The 22,193-nt window shown below is 41.3% G+C and overlaps 1 protein-coding gene across 2 annotated transcripts in view; it reads right to left on the bottom strand.

Annotated features, from left to right (window-relative positions):
* The window catches only part of SRGAP1 (SLIT-ROBO Rho GTPase activating protein 1), a 112,909-nt gene that overhangs the window by 29,852 nt on the left and 60,864 nt on the right, over positions 1 to 22,193 (bottom strand). Inside the window, exons 7-13 of one of the 2 annotated variants that reach the window (XM_025191417.1) lie at positions 20,972 to 21,169; positions 20,750 to 20,834; positions 18,346 to 18,373; positions 15,399 to 15,432; positions 9,798 to 9,858; positions 9,575 to 9,652; positions 7,193 to 7,327 (exon numbers count right to left, since the gene is read on the bottom strand). In XM_025191417.1, coding sequence (XP_025047202.1) covers positions 7,193 to 7,327; positions 9,575 to 9,652; positions 9,798 to 9,858; positions 15,399 to 15,432; positions 18,346 to 18,373; positions 20,750 to 20,834; positions 20,972 to 21,169 — 619 coding nt within the window. Of the gene's footprint in view, positions 1 to 7,192; positions 7,328 to 9,574; positions 9,653 to 9,797; positions 9,859 to 15,398; positions 15,433 to 18,345; positions 18,374 to 20,749; positions 20,835 to 20,971; positions 21,170 to 22,193 lie in introns of those variants that run through there. The other variant, XR_003091721.1, reaches the window with a different exon arrangement.

Below are 22,193 nucleotides of genomic sequence, written 5' to 3'. Positions count from 1 at the left end.
TCACAAGTTCAAGGACACACATGCTAGAAGAGAAGATGCACTCTCAAAGCAGTGAGGGCATTATGGCTCTGGAGACCAGGGTACAGTGAAATACTCCTTTACTTGCCTCAATCCACCTTGTTTCCTGGAAGAAGATGGGGAGGACAAATGTCAGAGCGTATACCTCCAGAGTTACCCTTTGGGACTGACAGCAGTCATAGCTATCCTTCTGCTCAGGATGAATTACAACTGTATGGGCCCTGTTCAAATTACAGCTGGATAGACATTTTTATGGAATGATAATTACTTTGTGCCTGTGGCCAATCTAAATTTATTGCACGATTAACTAGTTAATTGCGTGATAAATACTTTGCACGTGTAGCCAGTCTTTGCATGTGTGGTTGGTCTAAATTTACTGTGTGGTTGAGAAGTTAATTGGGTAATATATGTAACATGTGGCAGGGGCCTTAGAAACACAAAGAAGCCCACAATAGTATGGGTTTCTTATGCTCTGTCCCTCCTTGAAAACTTGCTCTGGAGCAACAATAACATGGCTTCAATTTAAGCTTAAAAGGTTTCAAACCAAAACAAAATGGCTCTGTAACTATAGATCTATTTGACAAAAAATGCCCAAAAGGATAGGCTCTTTGGTAGCACCCTTTCCAAATACTTGCCAAAGGAAAAGCATTGAATCACAATGTGCTAGTTTACTTTGGAATGTATGCGTAAATGCAAAGAAATTCCTTAGTGGCTTCACTGAGAAGAGGTTCATTTTATAGTGTCGCCTCAAATATGCTTGACATCCATAGCTAAACTCTCCATATTCAAGGGTCTTCCATTAGCAACATTATATTTTATATTTATCTGTGACATTCTGCCCTTTTCCATATTAAAATGAATAGTTACTCTGTGAATCAGTTTTTCTCCCCCCGCCGCTTTTTTGTAAAACACACTGATCTTTGTAAACAGTACTGAGAATAAATTTGTATTAATCTTGACAGATTATGTAGAAAGATACCAAGTGAGAATGGATACATTATCACGCTGTATTATCACAAACGTATATTAAATAAGAGTAGGAGCATTTGCAACTTTTAATTTAAAAAATTTAAAAAAAAGCTTTCCAGAATGTACATACTATACTAGGATTTAACCAAGCTACAGACATTTCTGTCTTTTACAGGAAAAGGATCTGTGTCAGGTCCTGTTAAAGTAATTGGCAAAACTCCTATTGCCCCTAGTAACAGTATTAGTAAATATTTATGTTATGATGGTACCTCAAAGTCTCAATCTGGCAGCATAAACACAGAAAAAAGACTATCCCAGTTCTGAAGAGCTTATTGACTAAAGGGGGAGGAAGATTTAGCTTGACTGTCTGCCATTTTGCAGACTAGCTGATACTAGTAAGAACTGTATTTGATAGAGGTGCACCGATATATCGTACTGGCACCAATAAAAAGAAAATTAACATTATTGGCAATTGGCTTGTTTTGGCCAATGTGGCTGATAATGTCACCAATAAATGCCACATGCATGTGCACAGACGCAGCGTGCAAGCGGCCAGGAATGCAGCCCGGCAGCCTGGAGAGCAGCGTCTGGCTGGTAAGTCTGTGGGGGAAGGAAGGGGCGTGGGGGGAGCCGATTGAGGTCCCCATGGTGAGGGCAGGTGCTGCCTGGGGCACAGGACGAAGCCATGGGCGGCTCATCTGGGAGGCGTGGGGGAGTGCGGATGAGGAGGTAGGTCCTCACTGCTGTGCACACCACTGGGGGAGGCATGGGGGGCATGTGCTCCCTGGATTTGTGCATGGGGCAAGGGTGGGCTGCCTGCTGCAGGCTTGGCGCCAGGGTCTGTGTTGGGCTCTTCCTGGTGGGCTGGGCTGGGACTGCACTTGGAGTGGGCAGGGGCAGGGTGGGTGGCAGCAGTGCTGGGAGGGGGGGACTACAGGGAATTTTGGGGTGGCTGTAGCCCTTCCCATAGCCCCCCCCTCCCAGTGCCGCCTCTGTTCACCCTGTGTGCAGCCCAGTCCCTTGCTGGGAAGAGGCCGGTGTAGCTCCTGGCCCTCAGCCTGCAGCAGGCAGCCTGCCTCTGCCCCATGCACAAATCCAGGGGGCACATGCCCCCCATGCCTCCCCAGGTTATGCGCAGTGGTGGGAGCCCTGCCTGGATAAGACTCCTGGTTCTGTCTTGCACCCTGCCCTGCCCTGACTGGGCAGTGCCTGCCCCTGCCCCAACTCCCTCCCTTACCTCAGGGGTCTTGAATCCCCCTCTCCCCCCCAAACTTACTGGCCTGATGCTGGTCTCCAAGCTGCTGGGCTGCATATCAGCAGTTGCATCAGTATCAGCTGATATGGCTGGTTAATAATTGGCCATCAGTGTCAGCCAAAACAATCTTTATTGGTGTACCCCTTGTGTTTGAAACTAAACTCAGACTGTATTAATTTAAAATATATAGGTGCTTTCAAATCCAGCTGGGGCAAACTCTAAACACCAGTGAGTTTCTTTTATACTATGAACACTTTTACATACTACACTATAAAAATAGTATACAACTTGGGTATATAAATGTAGAGATAACCACCTGCCCCAAAACTGAAACACAAAATCACAACAAAACAGGTCTTGAAACTCATACCAACAAAATGAATCAAAAGTACCACTACTGCAGTCCATCAAGACAGCAGAGAAACAAAATGCAAAGTACAGATATTTAAATCTTCCACTCCCTAGTGTGATGTAGAACTTTGGAGGACTAAAAAATCTACGCTAATGTAATGCTTTTTTTCTTGTGATGTGACTCTAAAAATGTAAGTAATGATTTTAATTCTTTATGCTCCCTTGAGTTAAATCAATCTCAGTTTAAGACTCAGTCTGCATTAGCATTCTTTGTTCTTCATGTGTGATACTAATACATGTTGCTGAGGGACTAGACTTTTATTATTTAATTTATAATGCCATCCTTTCCAATAACGGCTCAGGGCAGCTTACAATAAGAACACAGAATAACTTTAAAACAGGAAAGGGACAAGAGGAGCAACACAACTTAAAAGAGAACTTAAAAATCAAGATAAAACATCTCATTCTAGTTTTGCTTGGCCAAATAGCAAAGTCTTGCAACACTTCTGAAGGATGGCAAGGCTTAGGATCTGGTGAGCCTCATGAGGGAGGAAGCTCCAGAGCTGAGAAATGACTGCTGACCTCCCATTCGTTTTCATCACGCAGACCTGGTGTACTGATGGCACTTGTAGGAGGTTGCTCTTGGCTGACTTTAAGGATTGTGATGGGGCATAGAATTGACACTGCATTAGATCAGAAAGCTAGATTTTGAAGAAACAAGCAAGCATGGGTTTTTTATCAGAATTTAAACAGTATTTCATACACCCTGGTATATTCATTCCCATCTTAACGCAGCAGACATGGAAAAAAATAAAAACAAGCAAATATAAAAGATATTGTGTGTGCATTAATATTGTAATAAATAGAATATTTTAAGGATGGCCATAAGTTTCATGCAAATTACATGTTTTATGGCCACTCAGCAGCTAAGTTTTAAAAAGTCCAACATTAGAGATTTATAAATATTTTAAAGTATAAAAAACATCCTGATTCCCTACCTGAGGTTTCTCACAGGTAACCTATGCATTTCTATTAAAAACTGACAATATTGTAGACTGTATGCAAATGCAAAGTGCAAGAACCATTTCTGTATCCTGATCAGACATTGCCAGTCTTGCAAGCAATAATAGAAATGCTCATCACTACAAACAATATAAAATCATTAAGATCTGCTCAGAAAGACTCTTGGATTCATCCAGGAAGAGCACACAGCAACTGCTGAAACTTCCTTAGCCTGACGAAGGGTTTTTGAACCTGAAAGCTTGCTTAAATATTGTTCTCCAACTATTTAGTTGGTCTAATAAAAGATATCAGATTCACCCAAAGCTTGTCTGCCTCTTGGATTCTGCCAAATTCCAAAATCTACCTGAGGAAAACTCCATCCAACCAAATTTGATCAAGGGTTCAATGAATCTGCAAGGCACTACAATGACTTTGTGAAAGCTCCTAAATACTATTTAGAATGAAGTACCCTTTCCCATCTGTGCAAATGGTCATCTTTCTTAGAAAAATCTGTGAAAGAAATAATTAAGAGACTGCTGAAGATAGACTGAAACTGTTGGAGACAGACACAGAATTTCTATGAACCACTGCTATTACTGTGAAGAAAGCTAAAGGAGCCAACCTCTCCTTTGTCACCACAGAACCAAAATCAAGGCACCAGCAGGATTCTTCTGGCTCACAAAATCAAGAACAAATCAGTTACGCTCAGCTGTAAAACACAGAATCTTTCTTATTTTGCTGAATCACTACAAAAAGGATCAAATGCATCTAGCATAGCCTCAAAATCACCCAGAAAATCAGCCAAAAGCAGATTCAAACATACCACGCTCTCTTTCCAAGAAGCTGTTCCATTCAGACATGTAGTAAAGAAAGCAATAATTCAGCATAGCCATCTGCCCCTCTAAACTCAGCTCTTCCTGCATGACCCACACTCTAAAGGTGATTGTCAACACTACCTTTGAAGAAACCGAATCTACTGACTACCGTTAAACATGTGGTAGTCAGACCGTTCTAAAGATACAGCAAATTCAAGAGGAGGTTGGACGATCACCTGTCTGGGGTCTTGTGAACCCAGCATTCATTCCTGCCTGTGGCAGGGGGTCAGGCTAGATGATCTGTTCAGGTCCCTCCTGACCCTAGCTACTATGAAACTACTGCTTGATGCTAGTTATCTCCCTGTGCTCAAGCTATTGCCCTGTGCCCAAACAACCTCACTCTTCTCAAACAAGCAGACTGATAAGTAGGGACCTACCAAAAGTGTACGATTTTTTGCAGAATACGCGCAAACAGGTGTTTTCTCAAGAAAAATTGTGGGCTAGCTGCAAAAAACCAAAAGCCATGCCCCCCTCCCCTGCTAAACAAACCCCATGAGGCCTTTAATGGCAAGCAGAGGGAAGCCCTGTAAGTCTTAGAGTACAGGGGTAGGGGATGGAGAGGGGAGGGGTGGGGGTGGGGTGGGCAGGCAGGCAGGGCTGCTTGTAGCAAGCAGCAGGGAGGCTACAAGCAGCCCGGGCTCCATGATTAGTAGAAGGGGCTTGCCCAGGCCCCAGCTGGCGATGGCAGGCAGCTGCTTGCAGGCTCCCTGCCACCTACTGTGAGCAGCCTGGGCTCTGTGGCTGGCAGCAGGGGCTTGCCTGGCCCAGTCTAGCTGTGGCAGGCAGCTGGGAGGCTGCAAGTTGGCTGTACCAGGCTCCATGCTGGCAGTGGGTGCACATGCACCTTGGGGCTGACTACAGAGAAGGGGTTGAAGGCAGTGTAACCCTGGCCCCTTCCCTGCTGCTGCCCAAGGTGTGCATGCACCCACTGTTAGAAAGGACTCTATGGAGGCTGGGGCAGCTGCTTGGGGATGACCTCAAACCATAGCTTAATTACCCTAAGCCCAGGGAAGCCATTCATCCACGCTTAGCAATATGTGGATTAATGGCTTCCCCAGGCTGAATCAGGGTAATTAAGCCACAGTTTCAGGCCATCTGGCAATCTGCAGGAAAGGGTGAGGCCCCTGGGGCCGCTTGGCCAGAGGCATGGTGGGGACCCACTGTCCTCAGCCTATAAAAACTGCAGCTGGCCATATGATCTGCAAAATTGGCTGGCAGCCTCCTCAAGGTAGGTAGATCCATATTGATAAGCTAGCGAAAATCAGGTTCCAAGGCCAGAAGACCCATGATCCCCCTAGGTCTGTTCCATGATTCTTCTTTATGGTGGCTATCTGCCCTTAGCTTGTCAAATTAATTAGTTGAGAGGGATCTTTCTGGCCTAATATGCCTACATAGTGATGGTAGCAAAAGAATTCCCACCTCTGGCTGTGAAAGAGTGCAACTTTTTGGCAAATCTTAAGTGAGACAGACCTGGGCATAGTGATACACGCATTCATACTCTCCAGGCTGGATTATCCTGCCTAAAAATAAAATTGCACATGCTGAGCTCTGCCTGGTACAGAACATGGACCACAATCTGTTAAACAACACTGGTCACCGCTGTACACCACTCTGGTGTTCTCCTTTTTGGGCTGCATTCCTATAACTTGACTATATAGTAAAGTTCAATGTGTCTGTCCTAACAAAAATGTTTCCTGGGGTTGATCTTAGCTATTTGAGAGATTGCCTTTTTCCCCCCCGATGACACCTAAACTTGGTGGAAACATTCAGGCTGTAGATGGAAATGCTGAGGAGTAAAGTTTTCCACAGAGGGGAGCTACACTGTAGAATTTACTAAGCCACATTTTGTACCTTCTCCTTTCTGGGCTGCCGCAGGGATTTAGCTCAGGCAGCCATGGAAAACTGCCCAAATGACCGCAACCTGTCCAGGCCTGCTTATGGGCAATATTAGTACCCAGAATTGCTGTAACATTATATGCTACAACTCCAGTGCCTCCCATTCTGCTTCTGCACTGGCCAGCAGGTTAAGCTGAAATATTCTGGAATTCATGAAGGGGCCTTCTGAAGATAGCCTGCAGCCTTCTCTCTCAAATCCTGGATTGTGTAAAGTTTCCATGCATTGGATCAAAGGCCTTAAGTCTCTCTTCTGCTGCATTGGTGTCTTTACCTAGCATACAGCAGCAAAAGCTTCACCTAGAATATATAACCATTACCATCCTAAAAGCTTGAATCTGGAAGGTGCTGAACTTTCCAAATTCCCACAAAGCACAAGGGAATTAGGAGAACACACAGGTTGTGTGCAGAATTATGAAATGGTGGGCCATAAATTGGTTATTCACTAGCATTTGCCTCAGACTACAGGCTATGAAAACCCTTGTTAAATGCAACATAGTCTCTTTGCACACTTATGACTTCATTCAGTTGGTCTGCCCTAATGTAAAGAACCCCCACCCCCAACAGCAACTGTACATTTAAATATCCCTTGTATACTAAGAAAGAGTGTCTTCCTGTTGTGCTAACAAAGACACATACTGTACATTAATCCCAATGGAAAAAGGGAGTGGTCACAGCTGCAAGTATGACTAATAACTGACACAGTCTTGCTGCACATGGCAAACAAATTGTCCCAGAAACATCGGTGTAGTTAGCATTTTTTCTAGGCAACTATTGTATTCATAAAAAAAAAAATTCTGTGGAGAATGAAATAGGAATTTTTACTTACTGATACAAGAAATAAGATCATTAAATCTTTCCTTAGGAAAGACAGGATTTTCCAGCCCTCGGAAATAGAGCTTCAGTACTCCAGCAACTGAGTTAATGTCATGGTTACTTTGGTCATCTGCCAAAGGATTTTCACCTTAAAAATAAAATAAAGTAAGTGAAACAGAAGAAACCCTTCTTGCTTAACAGTATTTTGTATAAATGGTGAAGCTTGTTTAGTTAGCTGGTTTGGTTTTTTTGGGTTTTGTTTTTTGTTTTTTACTGTGTGGGAAGTCGCAAAGAAGTAATCTAATAAATACTGGACTGGAAATTCCACCCTAAAATTAAAGCAAACATAGCTTAGGTCATGAAGTTCAGAATCAATATTTTTGGGACACATGATTTTTAGCTAGTGAAATAAAAAATAATTGAGTGTTCTCACTTAAACAGAACTTAAGACTATTCTTTAGTAACTTACATTATGCATAAAGTTAAAATATTTCTCTGGGGTTCAAAAGTATTTAAGGAGATTCAGGAATATATGCATTGCATAACTCTATAAGTAAACCACATATCTGAAGAACGTATAATTTTATAGACTAAACTGTATTCTAAAAGATTCATAAATTTATTACACAGCTTCCAGTCCAATGATTCCCTAGGAAAACAGTTACAGTTCAGTAAAGCGACAGACTACAAATGTGGACATAGAGAGGGTACTGTATCATTTCCATGTAAAAAAATGACTGCAAATGTCTAAAGTATCAGAACTGATTTTTACAAGGTATGCAGCTCACGCAGGAGAGTAAAAGTATCATCTACACTTCCTTCTGGCTACTAGTTACAAGTCAGTTATTCTCCAAGGCTCTCTCTTATTAAAAGGTGATCTACAATGGTTTTCCTGGAAACTGAAAAATGGTTTGTAAGATCCCGCAAGAAAGGATGTGTCTTTATAAAAATGTAATTACTGCTCCATTTTAACACAAGCTTCGAATTCCTATCTTCAAATCTGATTCCTTTGCCAGTTGTGACAAGACAACAATTGTAGACTAAGACAGATTGAACACCATTCATGTTTGTAGACAGGTCTCTAAAAATGTCCGCTCATTGTGCAGCTGCAACCAAAAAGGCAACAAAAAGTTGGGCATCTTTAAGAAGGGAACAGAAAGCATCATCATGCCATCATACAAATCCATGGTGAACTCACACCTTGAATACTGTGTGCAGTTTTGGTCTTTGTATCTCAAAAAGGATACAGTAGAATTAGAAAAGGTACAGAGAATGGCAATCAAAATGATCAGGGGTATGGAGCAGTTGACATATTAAGGGAGACTAAAAAGGCTAGGACTCTTCAGATTGGAAAGAAGGCTGAGGAGGGATGGACTAGAGGTCTGTAACATTATGAAATGTGTGGACAAAGTGAACAGGGAACTGCTGTTCGCCAAGTCCCAGAATACTAGAACTAGGGGACACCCACTAAAATATATGCGTCAGATTTAAAACTAACAAGGAAAGTACTTTTTATGCAATACATAGTTAACTTGTGGAATATATTGTCACAGGAAGTGGTGGAGGAAGATAGCGTAGCCAACAGAAAATAGCATAGCCAAAAAGGAAGTAGGCAAATTCATGGATAATAGATCTATTAACAGCTGCTGAACAGCTGGTTGGAGATATTTCCTCTGGCATCTCTAAACCAATGATAGTGGATGTCACAGAAGGTACTGAATAGGGGATAGATCACTCCAGACCTATCCAGTTCAGTGCTCTCTCTCTCTAGCATCTACTTATGCCATTGGTCTGACCCAGTATAGCACCTCTTAAATTATGTTCATCTCCTTGTATCTTTTGTACATATTCTCTGGGTTTGAAGTTTCCTTAGGAATGAAAACAGTGGTTTAAAATAGAATAATTTCTTTCTGACCAATATTATGCATTGTTCATGATGTCACTTTGGCAATGGGACTAGAAGGTACAGTAGTTACAAGATGCAACTGTATTTACAAGATGCAATTACAACAGCCTCAAACTGTGTTAAGTATTGTTCTGAATATCCATTTAAAAATAAAATCTTTCCCCTTTTGAGAATTTTTAAAATAGAAAGAAGTCAAAGAGAAGGCATCTTATGCAGTTCACCACTGACAAAAACTTTAAAGCAAGAGTCGCAAGGCTTGTCTACACATTTAACACAACGTAATCGTATGTTCCTGGTGATACAGGAAGTAAAACATGTAATAAATCATTATTTTACCCTAGAAATAAATATACAGATCTTCAAATTGCTAGGTTTAGCATATAGAGTACATGCAAACAGCTTACAAATCCATGAGAATGAGTAACATTTTAACAGATTTTTTTCAAGAATGGTACCGCAGGCCACTGATACAGATGAAAATACAATTACCTCTTTCAAATGAATTTTTAATATCATTGACTTCCACTTGGGAACCAGACACTCTGAAAATTCCCTGATGTTGAAGACCTGAAAGAAAAGGTGGGGAGGGATGATGGGAAACAAGAACTTATTAAAAAAACTTTTTTAAAAGTAGAGTAAAAACAACAAGATAAATGCCTTATACAAAATGGCCAGGCAGTAATTGAATGACATGTCATATTTCAGAGCTTACCATATAAATTGATAAATCTGACACAGCTTTCCACTATGAGAGGAATGACTTGTCCTGAATCCTGGGGAAACAAAATCATAAGAAGATACTGCAAACTGAAACAGAACCTCCCACAAATTGTCTGTGAAAACAGGTACTATTGTAATTCAAGACAGACTCCGTAGGGTCAATAAAAAAAAAAAAAAAAAAAAAAAAGCCTTGCAAACAAACTTCTCCCTCACTTTTGCTAGGATGCAAAAAAGTAATACGATTCTGATGAAAAACATCAAATCAAGGAAATTCAGCGTACCAGCTGAAACTTCATCCTCAGCTTATCCTGTTGCATCAGGTTAACTTAAGACATATAAAAAGATATAAAACTGACTTTCATGCATTTATTTTAGATTCTTAAAGCAAAATGAGTTAAGCAATGAATTTCCTGGATTTTCAATAGATCATTAATGTTAACATAATGAATATGATGCTTGTGCATTCATTCACCTTCTCTTTAATAACAGTAGTGAATTTTACATGCTATTGGACCAAATTCTTCTGAGTGTTTCCTTGTAGGGACAGGCTTGGAAGGCTTGGAAATGGGATTTGGTGCTACAGTGCTTCTGGCAAGTCAGAATAACTTCTCCATAGACAAGAGCCACCAAGAACCATTATGCAAGGTAGTAGGCTGTCCTACTTCCTTTGCTCAGTAGATCAAACATGCCCCCTCAGAACCTAGAGGGACAGTATGAAACTGAGGTGAGGCTTGAACCCCTGGTGTTGGCAGGGGAAGCAGACACATCATATATCTGGACTTTAAAAAAGCCTTTGATCCGGTGTCCCACAATCTCATGGAAAAATTGGCCAACTGTGGCCTCAGCTACACCACAGTCCGATGGCTGGGAAATTCGCTCTGGGGTCGGACCCAGAGAGTAGCAGTCGATGGAAGCGAATCATCATGGCGCTCTGTGACCAGTGGCACCCCCGAAGGGTCTGTCCTTGGACCAGTTCGCTTTAACATCTTTATCAACAATGTGGACGTTGGTGTCAGAACTGCACTGGCCAAGTTCGCCGATGACACTAAATTTTGGGGCATAGCGTCCACAACTGAGGATAGGCTAGTGATCTAGGCTGACTTGGATAAGCTTAGTAAGTGGGCAGATATAAACCTGATGATGTTCAATACCGAAAAATGCAAGGTACTCCACCCTCAGGGAAAAAACCCCGCAGCACGCTTATAGGTTTGGCAGTGCTACGCTTGCTAGCACCACAGCTGAAAGAGACTTGGGGGTCATGATTGACCACAAAATGGACATAAGCCACCAATGCAATGTCACAGCTGGCAAAGCAAACAAAACTCTGGCTTGCATCCATAGATACTTCTCAAGTAAATCCCAGGATGTCATCCTCCCGCTGAACTCGGCCTTGGTGAGGCTGCAGCTGGAGTACTGCATCCAATTCTGGGCTCCACAATTCAAGAAGGACGTCAAGAAGCTTGAGAGAGTCCAGAGGAGAGCCACACGCATGATCAGAGGGCAAGAGAATAGGCCTTAAGATGAGAGGCTGAGAGCCACAGGACTCTTCCGCCTGGAAAAGTGCAGGCTCAGCGGTGACCTGGTGGCTGCCTATAAGTACGTAAGGGGTGTGCATCAGGATCTGGGGGAACATCTGTTCACCAGAGTGCCTCAAGGGATAACAAGGACCAATGGTCATAAACTCCTCCAAGACCGTTTTAGGCTGGACATAAGGAAAAACTACTGTACTGTCTGAGCCCCCAAGGCCTGGAAGAGACTTCCTCCAGAAGTGGTGCAGGCACCTACTCTGGACTCATTCAAGAAACGTTTGGATGCTTATCTTGCTGGGATCCTTTGACCCCAGCTGACTTCCTGCCCCTGGGGCAGGGGGCTGGACTTGATCTTCAAGGTCCCTTCCAGCACAAATGTCTTTGAAATCTATTAAATCCATGAAACATAAATGGAAGGGTGGGGGAACCTGTCCCCACCAACGCCATGACTGCTGTTGCTAGCTAACCTGGAGGCTGGGGGTGAGGGGACAAAGCTGCTCCAACCGGGGGCTGTGGGAAGCAGCTGCATGGGGTGTCAGGCTGGGAACAGCAACAGAACAGTTTCTTTCTTCCAGCCTGCGTTCCCCCTCAGTGTCCTCTGCTGGCTGGGAGCAGGCACTGGATGTAGGAACCTGCCTGCCACTGCTGCTGTTGTGCACAGCTGCTCCCTTCAGCGTGGATTCTGGGGCTTCCTGTGCCTGCATCAGCTGGGGACAGTGGTGCTGGCACACAGGTTCCTCCTTCCAGCATCTGGCCCCAGCCACCGGTTGTGGGGAGGAGAGGGAGACAGACACCACTGCAGAAGGGACAGGTAGGGATTGGGAGCTGGAAGGAGGAAACTGTGCGTCACTGCTGTTGTTCCCTGTTGGGCATGAGACCCTCCACAATCACAGCCTGTGGCTGGAATGTAACAGGGGCAGCTCGGGGGCTCCCCCTGCACTAATATCAGTAGAGACAGCGGTGGCAGTGGAGACAGAGGGTGTGGCTGCATGGCCCTGGACCCATCCTGGGGCACACACATTAATGTGTAGCTTTAGAAGCACATGTTCCTCCTCTGTGGAAATCCATTATGTGTTTCCAGTGTCAGGAGAACCTAGACTGAAAGAGAGGTGAGATGCACCATTTACTCTCTTTTGGGGCTGATCCTCAATTAAATTTAATGGGATTATGAACAGGAATTAATACTGATATGGAACATACTGAAGGATCTGAACTTTCCATTTCTAAAGTATTTTGCCTTTGGCAACTTGAATCACTACCGTGGAATTAATTCTGTTTCATTAAAAGAACGATCGTTAAAAAAAGGAACTGTGGGTGGCAGAAAGGCAGTATTTGACCAGAAGTATTATTTGCCTGTTTTGCTAAAGCATTTTAAAGGGCTGCTACAGTCTTTAGTCTCTGTATTTTGGAATTAAAAAAAAAAGGGTACTATTTACCATAGAGATGTTAATAGCTCTGAAAAAGTTATAAGTTATGCACTGAGGACATGAATCATTACAATTAAAGTTATTTTTCAGAATATAGTTTATGCTTGAAAAATGACATTTTCATAATGAATACCTTCAAAGGTTAATTATCTTGGAAACAATCAATTTTTTAAAAGAAATTGCAAATATTAATTGCTTAGTCTATAAAAAATTCATTTTAAAGCAGTTGCAAAAAAGGAGTTACAAAAGCATAAGTAAAATGAAGGAAAAAACCTGGCATCTCAAAATATACACCCTTTTTCTTTTCCTCTTACAAATGAGTCCTTCATTTCTGTGACAAAACTAAATTAAAAGGAAAGGAAGGAGGGTTAGGATTAAGGCCAGGCAGAGACCCTCCAAGCCAAGCCTCTACAATTTTCTGTCCAGTTTACTACTGACAGGGAGTAGGCAAATATAGATATTTTTATATACATGAAAAAATGGTGAAATCTGGTACAATATACTTGATGAAATGGCTTAACTGCTGTTTTGATGTACTTAGTTGTAATGCTTTACTGGATTTCTCTCTCTTGATCCCAGCAATTAGGCTATTTTAAATAATAGGAATTTCCATATTTTACTTTAAAAATCTAAAGAGCTGCTTTGTTTTTTAAGACTAGAGAAAACTGGATAGCAATGAATTAACAAAAGCACCTGCACCCAAAATCACATTTTAGGTTGTATAGCGATTTGCCAACAATTAGATTAATTCTGTACCAGTAAAATAAGAAACAGTCCAGTTGCTAATCTGAGAATACAGTAGTCCTTAAAAACAATGAGTACCTTGACTGTCAGTGTATAAGAACAGCGTATTAGAATACATACGGCACATTTACTGTTAGCATATTACTATGCAGGAATGTAAAGCTGCCAAAAGGGGGTTGTTTGCAGTAAGAAATTACTAACATAAAAATGACTTTGTTGTAAGGCACGTTTTTAGAGCCTTCTTACAGAATTGAAACATTGACTCTGTCCATACTACCACAGTTGTCCAGCTCCTTTGCTAAACAAAAGTAATGGCTCTGAAATTTTGATCTATTTGCTGGAAAATAATTTGTTATGAATCTGATTTTGTTAGGTGTCCCAAACACTGACCCCTGCCACTCATATGAACTCAGATGTAATATTTGCTATGAACAAATACCTTTGGGTAGACTGATAATCATGTCTGAAGTCAGTTATGTGATAAAGAGACACTTTTCTTTAGCTGTAAACCTGTTGTAGGGTAGGTCAAAATGATTCAGTTCTTCCACAGTAAAAGTTTAGTCTTTGACTTGGGGGACTGCCCCCAAAACGTTATCGAATAATCTGTCATTAGGTTTTTTGTTACCCCCCTGCAGAGCTGGCATTATTTGGAACTGGCTCTTCCTTTGGGGTTAAGCTTTGTTACTGACCTCTTCCAAGAGCTCCTATTTCAAGATCTGGATTGTGGTGTAGGGCAGTAATAATCGTGACATTTTATCTTTAAATTCAGGTGTGCCAATTCCTGGTTTACTCTTATTTCTGTACAGGTAATTTTTGATGAGCTAATGTTTATCTCTTGCATAATATGCTGTATTTTATACTGCATGTCTCTATCACACAAAGACATATTTGCAATATCATCAGTCTCCAGTACAGTTGCACAGCTGTCATTGAAAGCTCAGTCAGAAGATGGTCGGACAGCAGTGGTGCAACTGAAAGTGGAATGTGTTCTGCAAAGTATGTATTTACAATTAGTGATGATACATAACAAGGAAAGGAAGGTTGACAGCTAAGATAACCTTTTTTTAAATTTAATTGCTGAACTAAACCATAGGGCTTTAGAACACATCACACTTAGGATGTTAACACACTTAAAATGTGAGCATCTGCACACTCAAGCAGTAAAACACATGCTAATTACAACTGGATCATATTGTGATTGTATTGTACCAAAGTTAGGACTCTTTGGGGGATGAGAATCTCCAGATCATATTAATACATGTTTCACTTACTGTCCAACCACTCCATGGAAATAATACCAGCACAGTTTGCTGGTTGTGGGTCCTAGCACTAGCACCGTACCAGAGTTGTGAACCAGATCCCAGGTTTGTGACCAGCAATGGGCTCCAATGTAATGCCAGGGCTGGGACCAATTAGATGACTCTCAGTCCCAGCTCCCACACCACACTGGAGTCTTGAATCGGTTCTGGTGCTGTGTCACATTGTCACATGTTATACTTAGCACAGCGTAGTAAACACTACCACGAGACTGCTCAGAACATATATAACTTTTAATACAGCATGCTAATGCCCATCACAATCTAAGTAAAACACGTGCTAAGTATCCTGTGCCCCTTATTCACTGGAAGCTTACTTTCTTCTTTAACATGGAACATTTGACTGCAAGTCTACCACTAGTTTTTGATCAGTGATTAGAGGCTAATGTAAGAGGGACTATTTATAATTGGAAGCTCATCACCTCATGACCTAGAAGTACAGTACGCAAAATTGAACCAATCTAATTTCTTAATGCAAACTTCCCCTTCCAGGTTATCAGGAAAGCTAATTTCAAGCCAGGCATGAATGCAACCCGATAGTGAGGAAGAGGCAGCTTTGTTTCCACTAGAACTATACCTGATGTCTGGTGTGAGAATTCCTTCGTCCTCGACTAGAAGCATTATTAGAAATAGGAGCATGAAAAAGAAGAAGATAGTAAATACAGCAAAGATACAAGGCACAGAATAGTGATCCTCAAAATTCCACACAATATAATTGATTCCTAAAGTCATGGGAAATCAAAACCTGATTTCAGAGCCACCATCATATTGGTTCTATGTGGGGTTCTGATTTAATTCAAGTAAATCTGCAAACAGTAAATCATGTCAGTTAGTGGAATATAAGATTACATCTTTTCTTTTAATGAACCACAGATTCCTAAAAAAACCAAAAAAACCCCAACCCCAGGAGGTCACTACCATCTGTACTTTGATTAAAGAAATTGTAAGGGATGTAAATGTAAATAATGTATTCTCCTCTTTCCCTCTGACTTCAGGAAGTATTATATTGATCAATGGGGAAAGAAAAGAACCCCAAGACAGAATTGAACATAATGATCTACCTCAGCTCACATGAGGTTTTGACCATTATAGTGTTGAGATCAGCCACCCAGATGGCTGGTGCCAGTACCTTGATGAATGATTCCAAATCACCATTAAACAACTTAGCATTATATTGTGATCGGGGTCTGGGCTTCCTGTGTTTCTGGGGTTTAGGGGGAAGATTTGGAGGCCTAAGGGGAGGGAATATGATTACTGAGCAAGGTAGAATTAAGTCACACAATAATATAAAATATCTGTTAAGCTCATGACAATAGAATAAAACGCTGATGGGGAAAAAGGAAAACGAAATCAGCATTTGTCAAATAAAGACATTCCACAATATTTAAGTGTAATATAATTAGTTAAAGAGGAGGAAAAAAACCCTGCGATAAATAATGTCCTCATGGATAATTCTGACATTCTTCACAAATCCTCAGCTATAGTTTTACTCTACCCATTTCTTCAAACACTGAATGACCGAAACAGCTTAATGTTGTGTTGCCATGCATGAACCATGCAGCAGAAACTGCCACCCAGCCTGCCAACCCCAGCAGGATCCACCAGCCTTCTAAGCACCTCTTTTATCAAGTGGACAAGTTGTCTCATGCTGGATAAACTTTAAATGAAAATAAGAGCTACTCATCACACTCCTCCCCCACTTCAAAAACAAAATTGTGGACATTTCCAACAAGTGCCAGTAACTGTTAAACAGCTTTAGCCTCCCACATCCATACTGTCAACATCTTTTCACAAGGAAAGAAACACTTTGCAAATTAGCTGGAGGAATTAAAGAACACCAGCAACATAAAAACAAAAACAACCCCCCCACACAACATCTTTGTCTAAAAGATGTCTTCCTAGTATCGTTACACAAAACACATCTGATGACTACAACTCAAAGGGATTACAGAAATAAGTGTTTCTCTCTTAACTCAGTTTGTTTAGTTTGTGCGCTTGACAGCATTGCATGTCTAATCAATTACCATTTCCCCTACAGAGCCAATCAGATTAACTGGTTTCTATGGTTCTTCAGGCAGGAGCAGAGAACATTATTATACTTCAAAAAGTGGCGCCAGGTATCTGGCTTGGTGTACTATTCAAAATGACTTAACTCAGCTTTAAAGAAGGCCTCTACCCTTGAAGATGTTTTTGTTACAGAAGTGCTTTAGCAGAAGCAAAAACTATACCCAAGCAGAGCTAGCTGCCTTATGAAACAAACAGTGTGGATGATTTCCATCCATTGCTATCAGATGGGAGACTTGCCTGGACTCACAGGAAATAGGAAAGTAAGCTTTGAGAGGACATCATTAGTTCCCTGCTCAAGGCAGGATCTTTCCTGACTAAACTACAAGGAAGTGGGAAGGCTGGCTTGGGAATGCAGGGTATACAGCATATTTGAGCGAAGCTCAACCCATCACTACCTGGCCAGAGTAAGAAGGAGCTGACTGGCCTTTCCAACTCCTCAATTTGTTAATTTAAAGCACTGGCCTTTTTGGAACATATTGCCCTTCCCTCACTGTCTCTGATTGTAGTATAGGAGTTGAGTGTCTTCAAATGTTACAGCTGTGACTGATCCCTGCTTTGTGGTTAGGAGGGATATTTTTTGTAGTGGCCTGGTGGTTCTTTCACTTTCCTTGCAAAATCTGGGAGGCAATTAACTGAAGCAGCACTTGGACAATAATGTCAGAAGTTTGCAGGAATGGTTAGTTAGTCACAGCCTGCAGATGGGGCTGAGTGTGAATAAAGGCAAAAAGGACCAGCTCTCAGAGGTAAAGGTGACCTGGGATTTTGCTGAGGTCTTTACAGAGAGTGGTCTCCCTTTGGCACTCTTAGTCCACCTGCTCATGGGGTCAGGAAAAGAACAAAAGGATTTGAGAGAGACAGTTGAATCCTACAGATGGGCAGAACAGAATCTATGTAGAATTATGGGTAGTATGGTAGGATCCCTGTAACCCCTTGCACTAGACCCATTAAAATACCTGCTACAGGAGAACTAAGCAAGTCAGAGCAGATGGCACCTTTCCTCAATTTTAAATTTAAGAAGGGGCAGATTACCTCTTAATCCCTCCCCATGTTGGTTCTCATTCAATTGTATATCATGCTCAGATGGACGTGAGAAGGCAGAAAAGTTTTTGGTTATTCAAAAGTATTTCTTACCTATTCCCCAGCGAAAAAAGCTAAGTTTCCAACAGCTGTATTTCAGCACTTCACATATTTGACACTGTTCAAACAGTTCACAAGGATATTTTATAATTCCAGGAATAGATAGATTGGTTAGACCTTTATCAATGTGCTTGCTATAAAAGCATTATCTTGGACACTAAAATGTGGAGCGCATAAACTGATTTACAGTTTGGTTCATCATAATGTTATTTTTGTAATACTTCATGAAATACTTCATAAAGAATTGTTAATTCTTTCCATTTTAAAATTTTATCATCTCTGTAGCTCTCTACAAAATAAATCAGCTAAAAACATCTTACCTTGTGGTCATGTATTCAGCTCTGTGACCTGAACGAGTCCAGTGAAGAAGAAAAAAAATCATGTGTAGATTATGGACATAGGAACTTGTTTTTGTATGCAGTTATATTCATGCTCGCCACTGTCAATGCTGTTTAACATTAAAGTGAAATCATATAACATCTGCACTACAAGGTAGTGTAGCACAAGCACAAGAAGATCTAGAGTGGCAAATGTTGCATCTATATTAAAAAAATAAGTCTCTGGGAGCAATCTGGAGAACCAGAGGGCAATAAGTCTTACATCCATCCCATATAAACTAGTTAAAAGGATAATTAAAAATGAATAGTAAAACACCATGATGGTCATAATACAAGATCTAGCATGCATGGTTTCTGCAATGGGAGGTTTATGTTAGAATTCTTTGAACACTTCAGTAACTGAATGGAAAAAAAGACAATCGTTTTGCTTCCTGGTACACATGCTGTGCCATGCTAAGCTTGAGAGGTGGCTATACAACTTCTGGTTTGGCAGCAGCGCATGTAAAGCAAATGCAGTATGTTTCAGTCTAGTGCTGCCTGCTGCCATTACTGAGTAGTATAGAAAGACCTATAATACATAAAAAATGGGATGAAATATAACACAAAAAATATAATACTGTTCTGCTGCATGGTATGTATCTCAGTGGTGCTGCCTCATTTAGAAGGCTTTGTGCAAGGTAGTCTCAAAAAGCATATTGCTAAACTTGGGAATAATAAAACCTTGGAAAAATTTTCATACGAAAAGAGATTTTAAGGCTGGGTTTACATAAGGAAGAGGGGATGTGAAAAAAACAGGCAAAATAATTAATGATAATGAGAAAGTAATATAGTGATAGAATATATAGAGGTGCTCCCTAACTAGGAAGACTATGGGGGTTGAGAGTTCAGAGGTGGTCCCTCAGTTAAAGTAGTTAGTTAGAAAGATCTCAGATGCTTATTCACTGCTCCACAATGAAACTTGCTGTTAGTTCTTCTCCTTTACTGTATGCCGGTATTTATTGGACCTGGTGATCCTTACACACAAGACAGAAACTTTTGTTCTCCTTAATCCATTTCAGATAAATGAAAAGATGGCCAATTCAAAACTGATTAAAGGGAACACTTCTTACACATACACTGCATACTGAAATTGTAGAACTCTCACAGGATGTCAGTAAAGCAAAATATTTAATGAGAGTTTAAAAGGGGAAGGACATTGATATAAATAACAAGAATACCCAGAATAGAATAGTTAATGCTAGCATATTCTGGAAGAGATGTCAAAAATCTGAGATTCCAGGGCTTAAACCAACCCTCTATCTATTAAATCAAGGATGAGACCTATTGGGAAAAGCAGATTATCCCACATTTTCCTCTGAAGTTTCAGGTACTTGCCCATGTTGAAGAAATGAGGCTGGATGAAATGAAGGCTGGTTCTGAATTGGTATGGAGGGGGTGTTAGTTCTTGCTGTATTTCATTTGATTGGTTAGGAGTAATTAAGGAATCTATTTATTAGTGTTATTTAAGTAAAAAAGTCAAAGGATATTCAGAGCATTCAGTAATTTATAAAAATCCAAATAACTCTTACACTGGCTAGATAGTAAGAGTGAATAAGAATCATCTGCAATAAATGAAATTACTTATCCGTGTATATTAGCTATACACATGGAACAATAATGAATTCAGCATACTACCCAAAATCCAAATACAGTGAAACCTGTCTAACACAGAATTGCACTAGCCTGGGGAAAAGTTCCAGCCTAGACAGTTTTCCATCTTATGGCAAGGAGCAGAGGCACCTGCTTCCCCTGGCTCCCTGATAGCCTGTCTAGCAGAGAGCTGTCAGGAAGTGCTGTCCTCTACCCAGTACCATGGATCAGCTGAGCAGCAGAAGTACACAGGTGGTGGTTGTTAGGATGACTGTCACCCTTTCAGTCTTTAGACCCTGGCCTTACACTTGGATTCACAGGTGTAGACTCCTGTTCTAGTAGACCTAAATGTAGACTAGGGCATTCATAAAATTTTATTTCCATATATACAGAACTATCTGAAATAAATTGGGAAGAAAAAGCAGTATGTTTTTGTACAGTACTAGTATCAAAGTATGTCCAGTAGTGTATTGTGAATCAAATCAGAACAGACATCTTTTGTTCAATAAGCTCCATTCCCAAATATATTATTTTGGCCACAGATATGTTCATACAGAAAAAAAACCTCTCATGAGGAAATAAAGGTAGTTTATATCTTATAGTCTGATCACTGGAGCAAAATGGTGACTGGTAAAGAGATTAGGCCTATATTAACAGGGCACTGGGGCTGTACTTTCCTCCTATGCAGACTTTATATATTTCACTGGGTTCATCACACACCCTAGAATAATTTTTCAGTTTATTCTGCATCATTTACCTTCTCCAAGAGTCCTCTGAAGCAAGTCATGTTTTGCTTGAAGTTTTGTGATAAGATTACTCCCCTCCAGATATTCTCTGAATTTCTGCAGAGATGAAGATTTAAGGGATTATTATATATGTCATTTAAATTCCAGGACCTTTTCAGGAGTCATTTTTGGAAAAAGATGCTTCCTACAGGTGTTTGGACTCTGTCACCTGGCTGAGAAAGTACTGGACATACCATGAAATAGAACTGTTCAGTCTCTTGCTGGTTAGCTCTTCTTTTTGCAATGCTGGGCTTGCTCAAGTATGTCTCTGAGACTGTTGACTTCACAGACTCTGTAGAGCGACTGTGCTGGAAACATTCTGAAACATCATAGTCTTCGATGGTGACCATGTCCTGTATTGTTTGTAAAGTAGCTTCCGTGGTTTTTTTAACCTGAGGTTAAAAGCACAATTTGTCAAAGAGAAAGGAAAATAAATCCTAGAAGCAGCTTAAAAGGCAAACTCATTACTAAAATGAATTCACTGTTGCACACTTTCTAAATGAACTACAGTGTATTCATTTAGCAAATTAGATGCTATTTGCTGGTAGAAAAATAACAAAATGAGATCACTAGGTCCTTGGTTTAGGTCTATGCTTGAATAAGGTACAATAAAAGCAGCTATAGCAGGTGTGGGCAACTGTTTTGGCTGGAGGGCCACTTTATGAGCTTTGGTGAATTGTTGAGGGCCGCAAGGGTAGCCTTTACCCTTGACAGGTGCCCCACCCCTGGTTGCCATCTTGGGACTGGAAATCCCATCCCTAACCCCTGACCTTTGCCACCAGAAGTCCCTCCCCTTGCCCCTAAAATTACTCCTTTTGGGAAGGGGGTTTGCCATCTTGGAACTAGACAAAAAACAAATCATTTACTAAAAATCAAACACCTACAGTAAAAGCTGCCTTAATTGGCACCTTACAAGCCGGCATGCTCTATTAACTGGCATGCTGGCTTGTAAGGTAACAGTGAAACCGTAAGTGCCCACCATGGCACTTCCAGTTTCACTGAGTCCCCACAGCCCGGGGTATAGCAGCCTGTGTGGGGCCCACCTCCCTGTCCCTCGGGGCCTGTGGGAAGGGTGGGGATGCAGCGGGAGGGGCAGTGATGTGGCAGGAGGAGGGGTGGTGACACCCTGGATGTGGCAGGAGGGGCAGTGGCCTGAACAGGTTCTCAGTTAACCGGCATATTTTGTTATCCGGCACCCCCCATTCCTCTGGGTGCCAGATAACAAAGCTTTTGCTGTATTATAACATATTTAATTTAAAAAATATTTTTGCCCTTACTTACATGTGTTTGTGTAGTGTGTATAGAAGCAATCACAAAATAGCTCAAACTAAAGTCTTACTTCTGTATATTGTGTGTGGGATGTGGTTGGGGGGGCGGGATGTCTGTGTGGTAGCGTGTGGGGGGGGTGGGCATGTG

This window comes from Alligator sinensis, unplaced genomic scaffold (genome assembly GCF_000455745.1).
Source record: "Alligator sinensis unplaced genomic scaffold, ASM45574v1 scaffold713_1, whole genome shotgun sequence".
Classification (NCBI taxonomy): domain Eukaryota; kingdom Metazoa; phylum Chordata; order Crocodylia; family Alligatoridae; genus Alligator; species Alligator sinensis.
The sequence above is the reverse complement of the archived record's forward strand: the minus strand, read 5'-3'. Positions and strand labels throughout refer to the sequence as shown.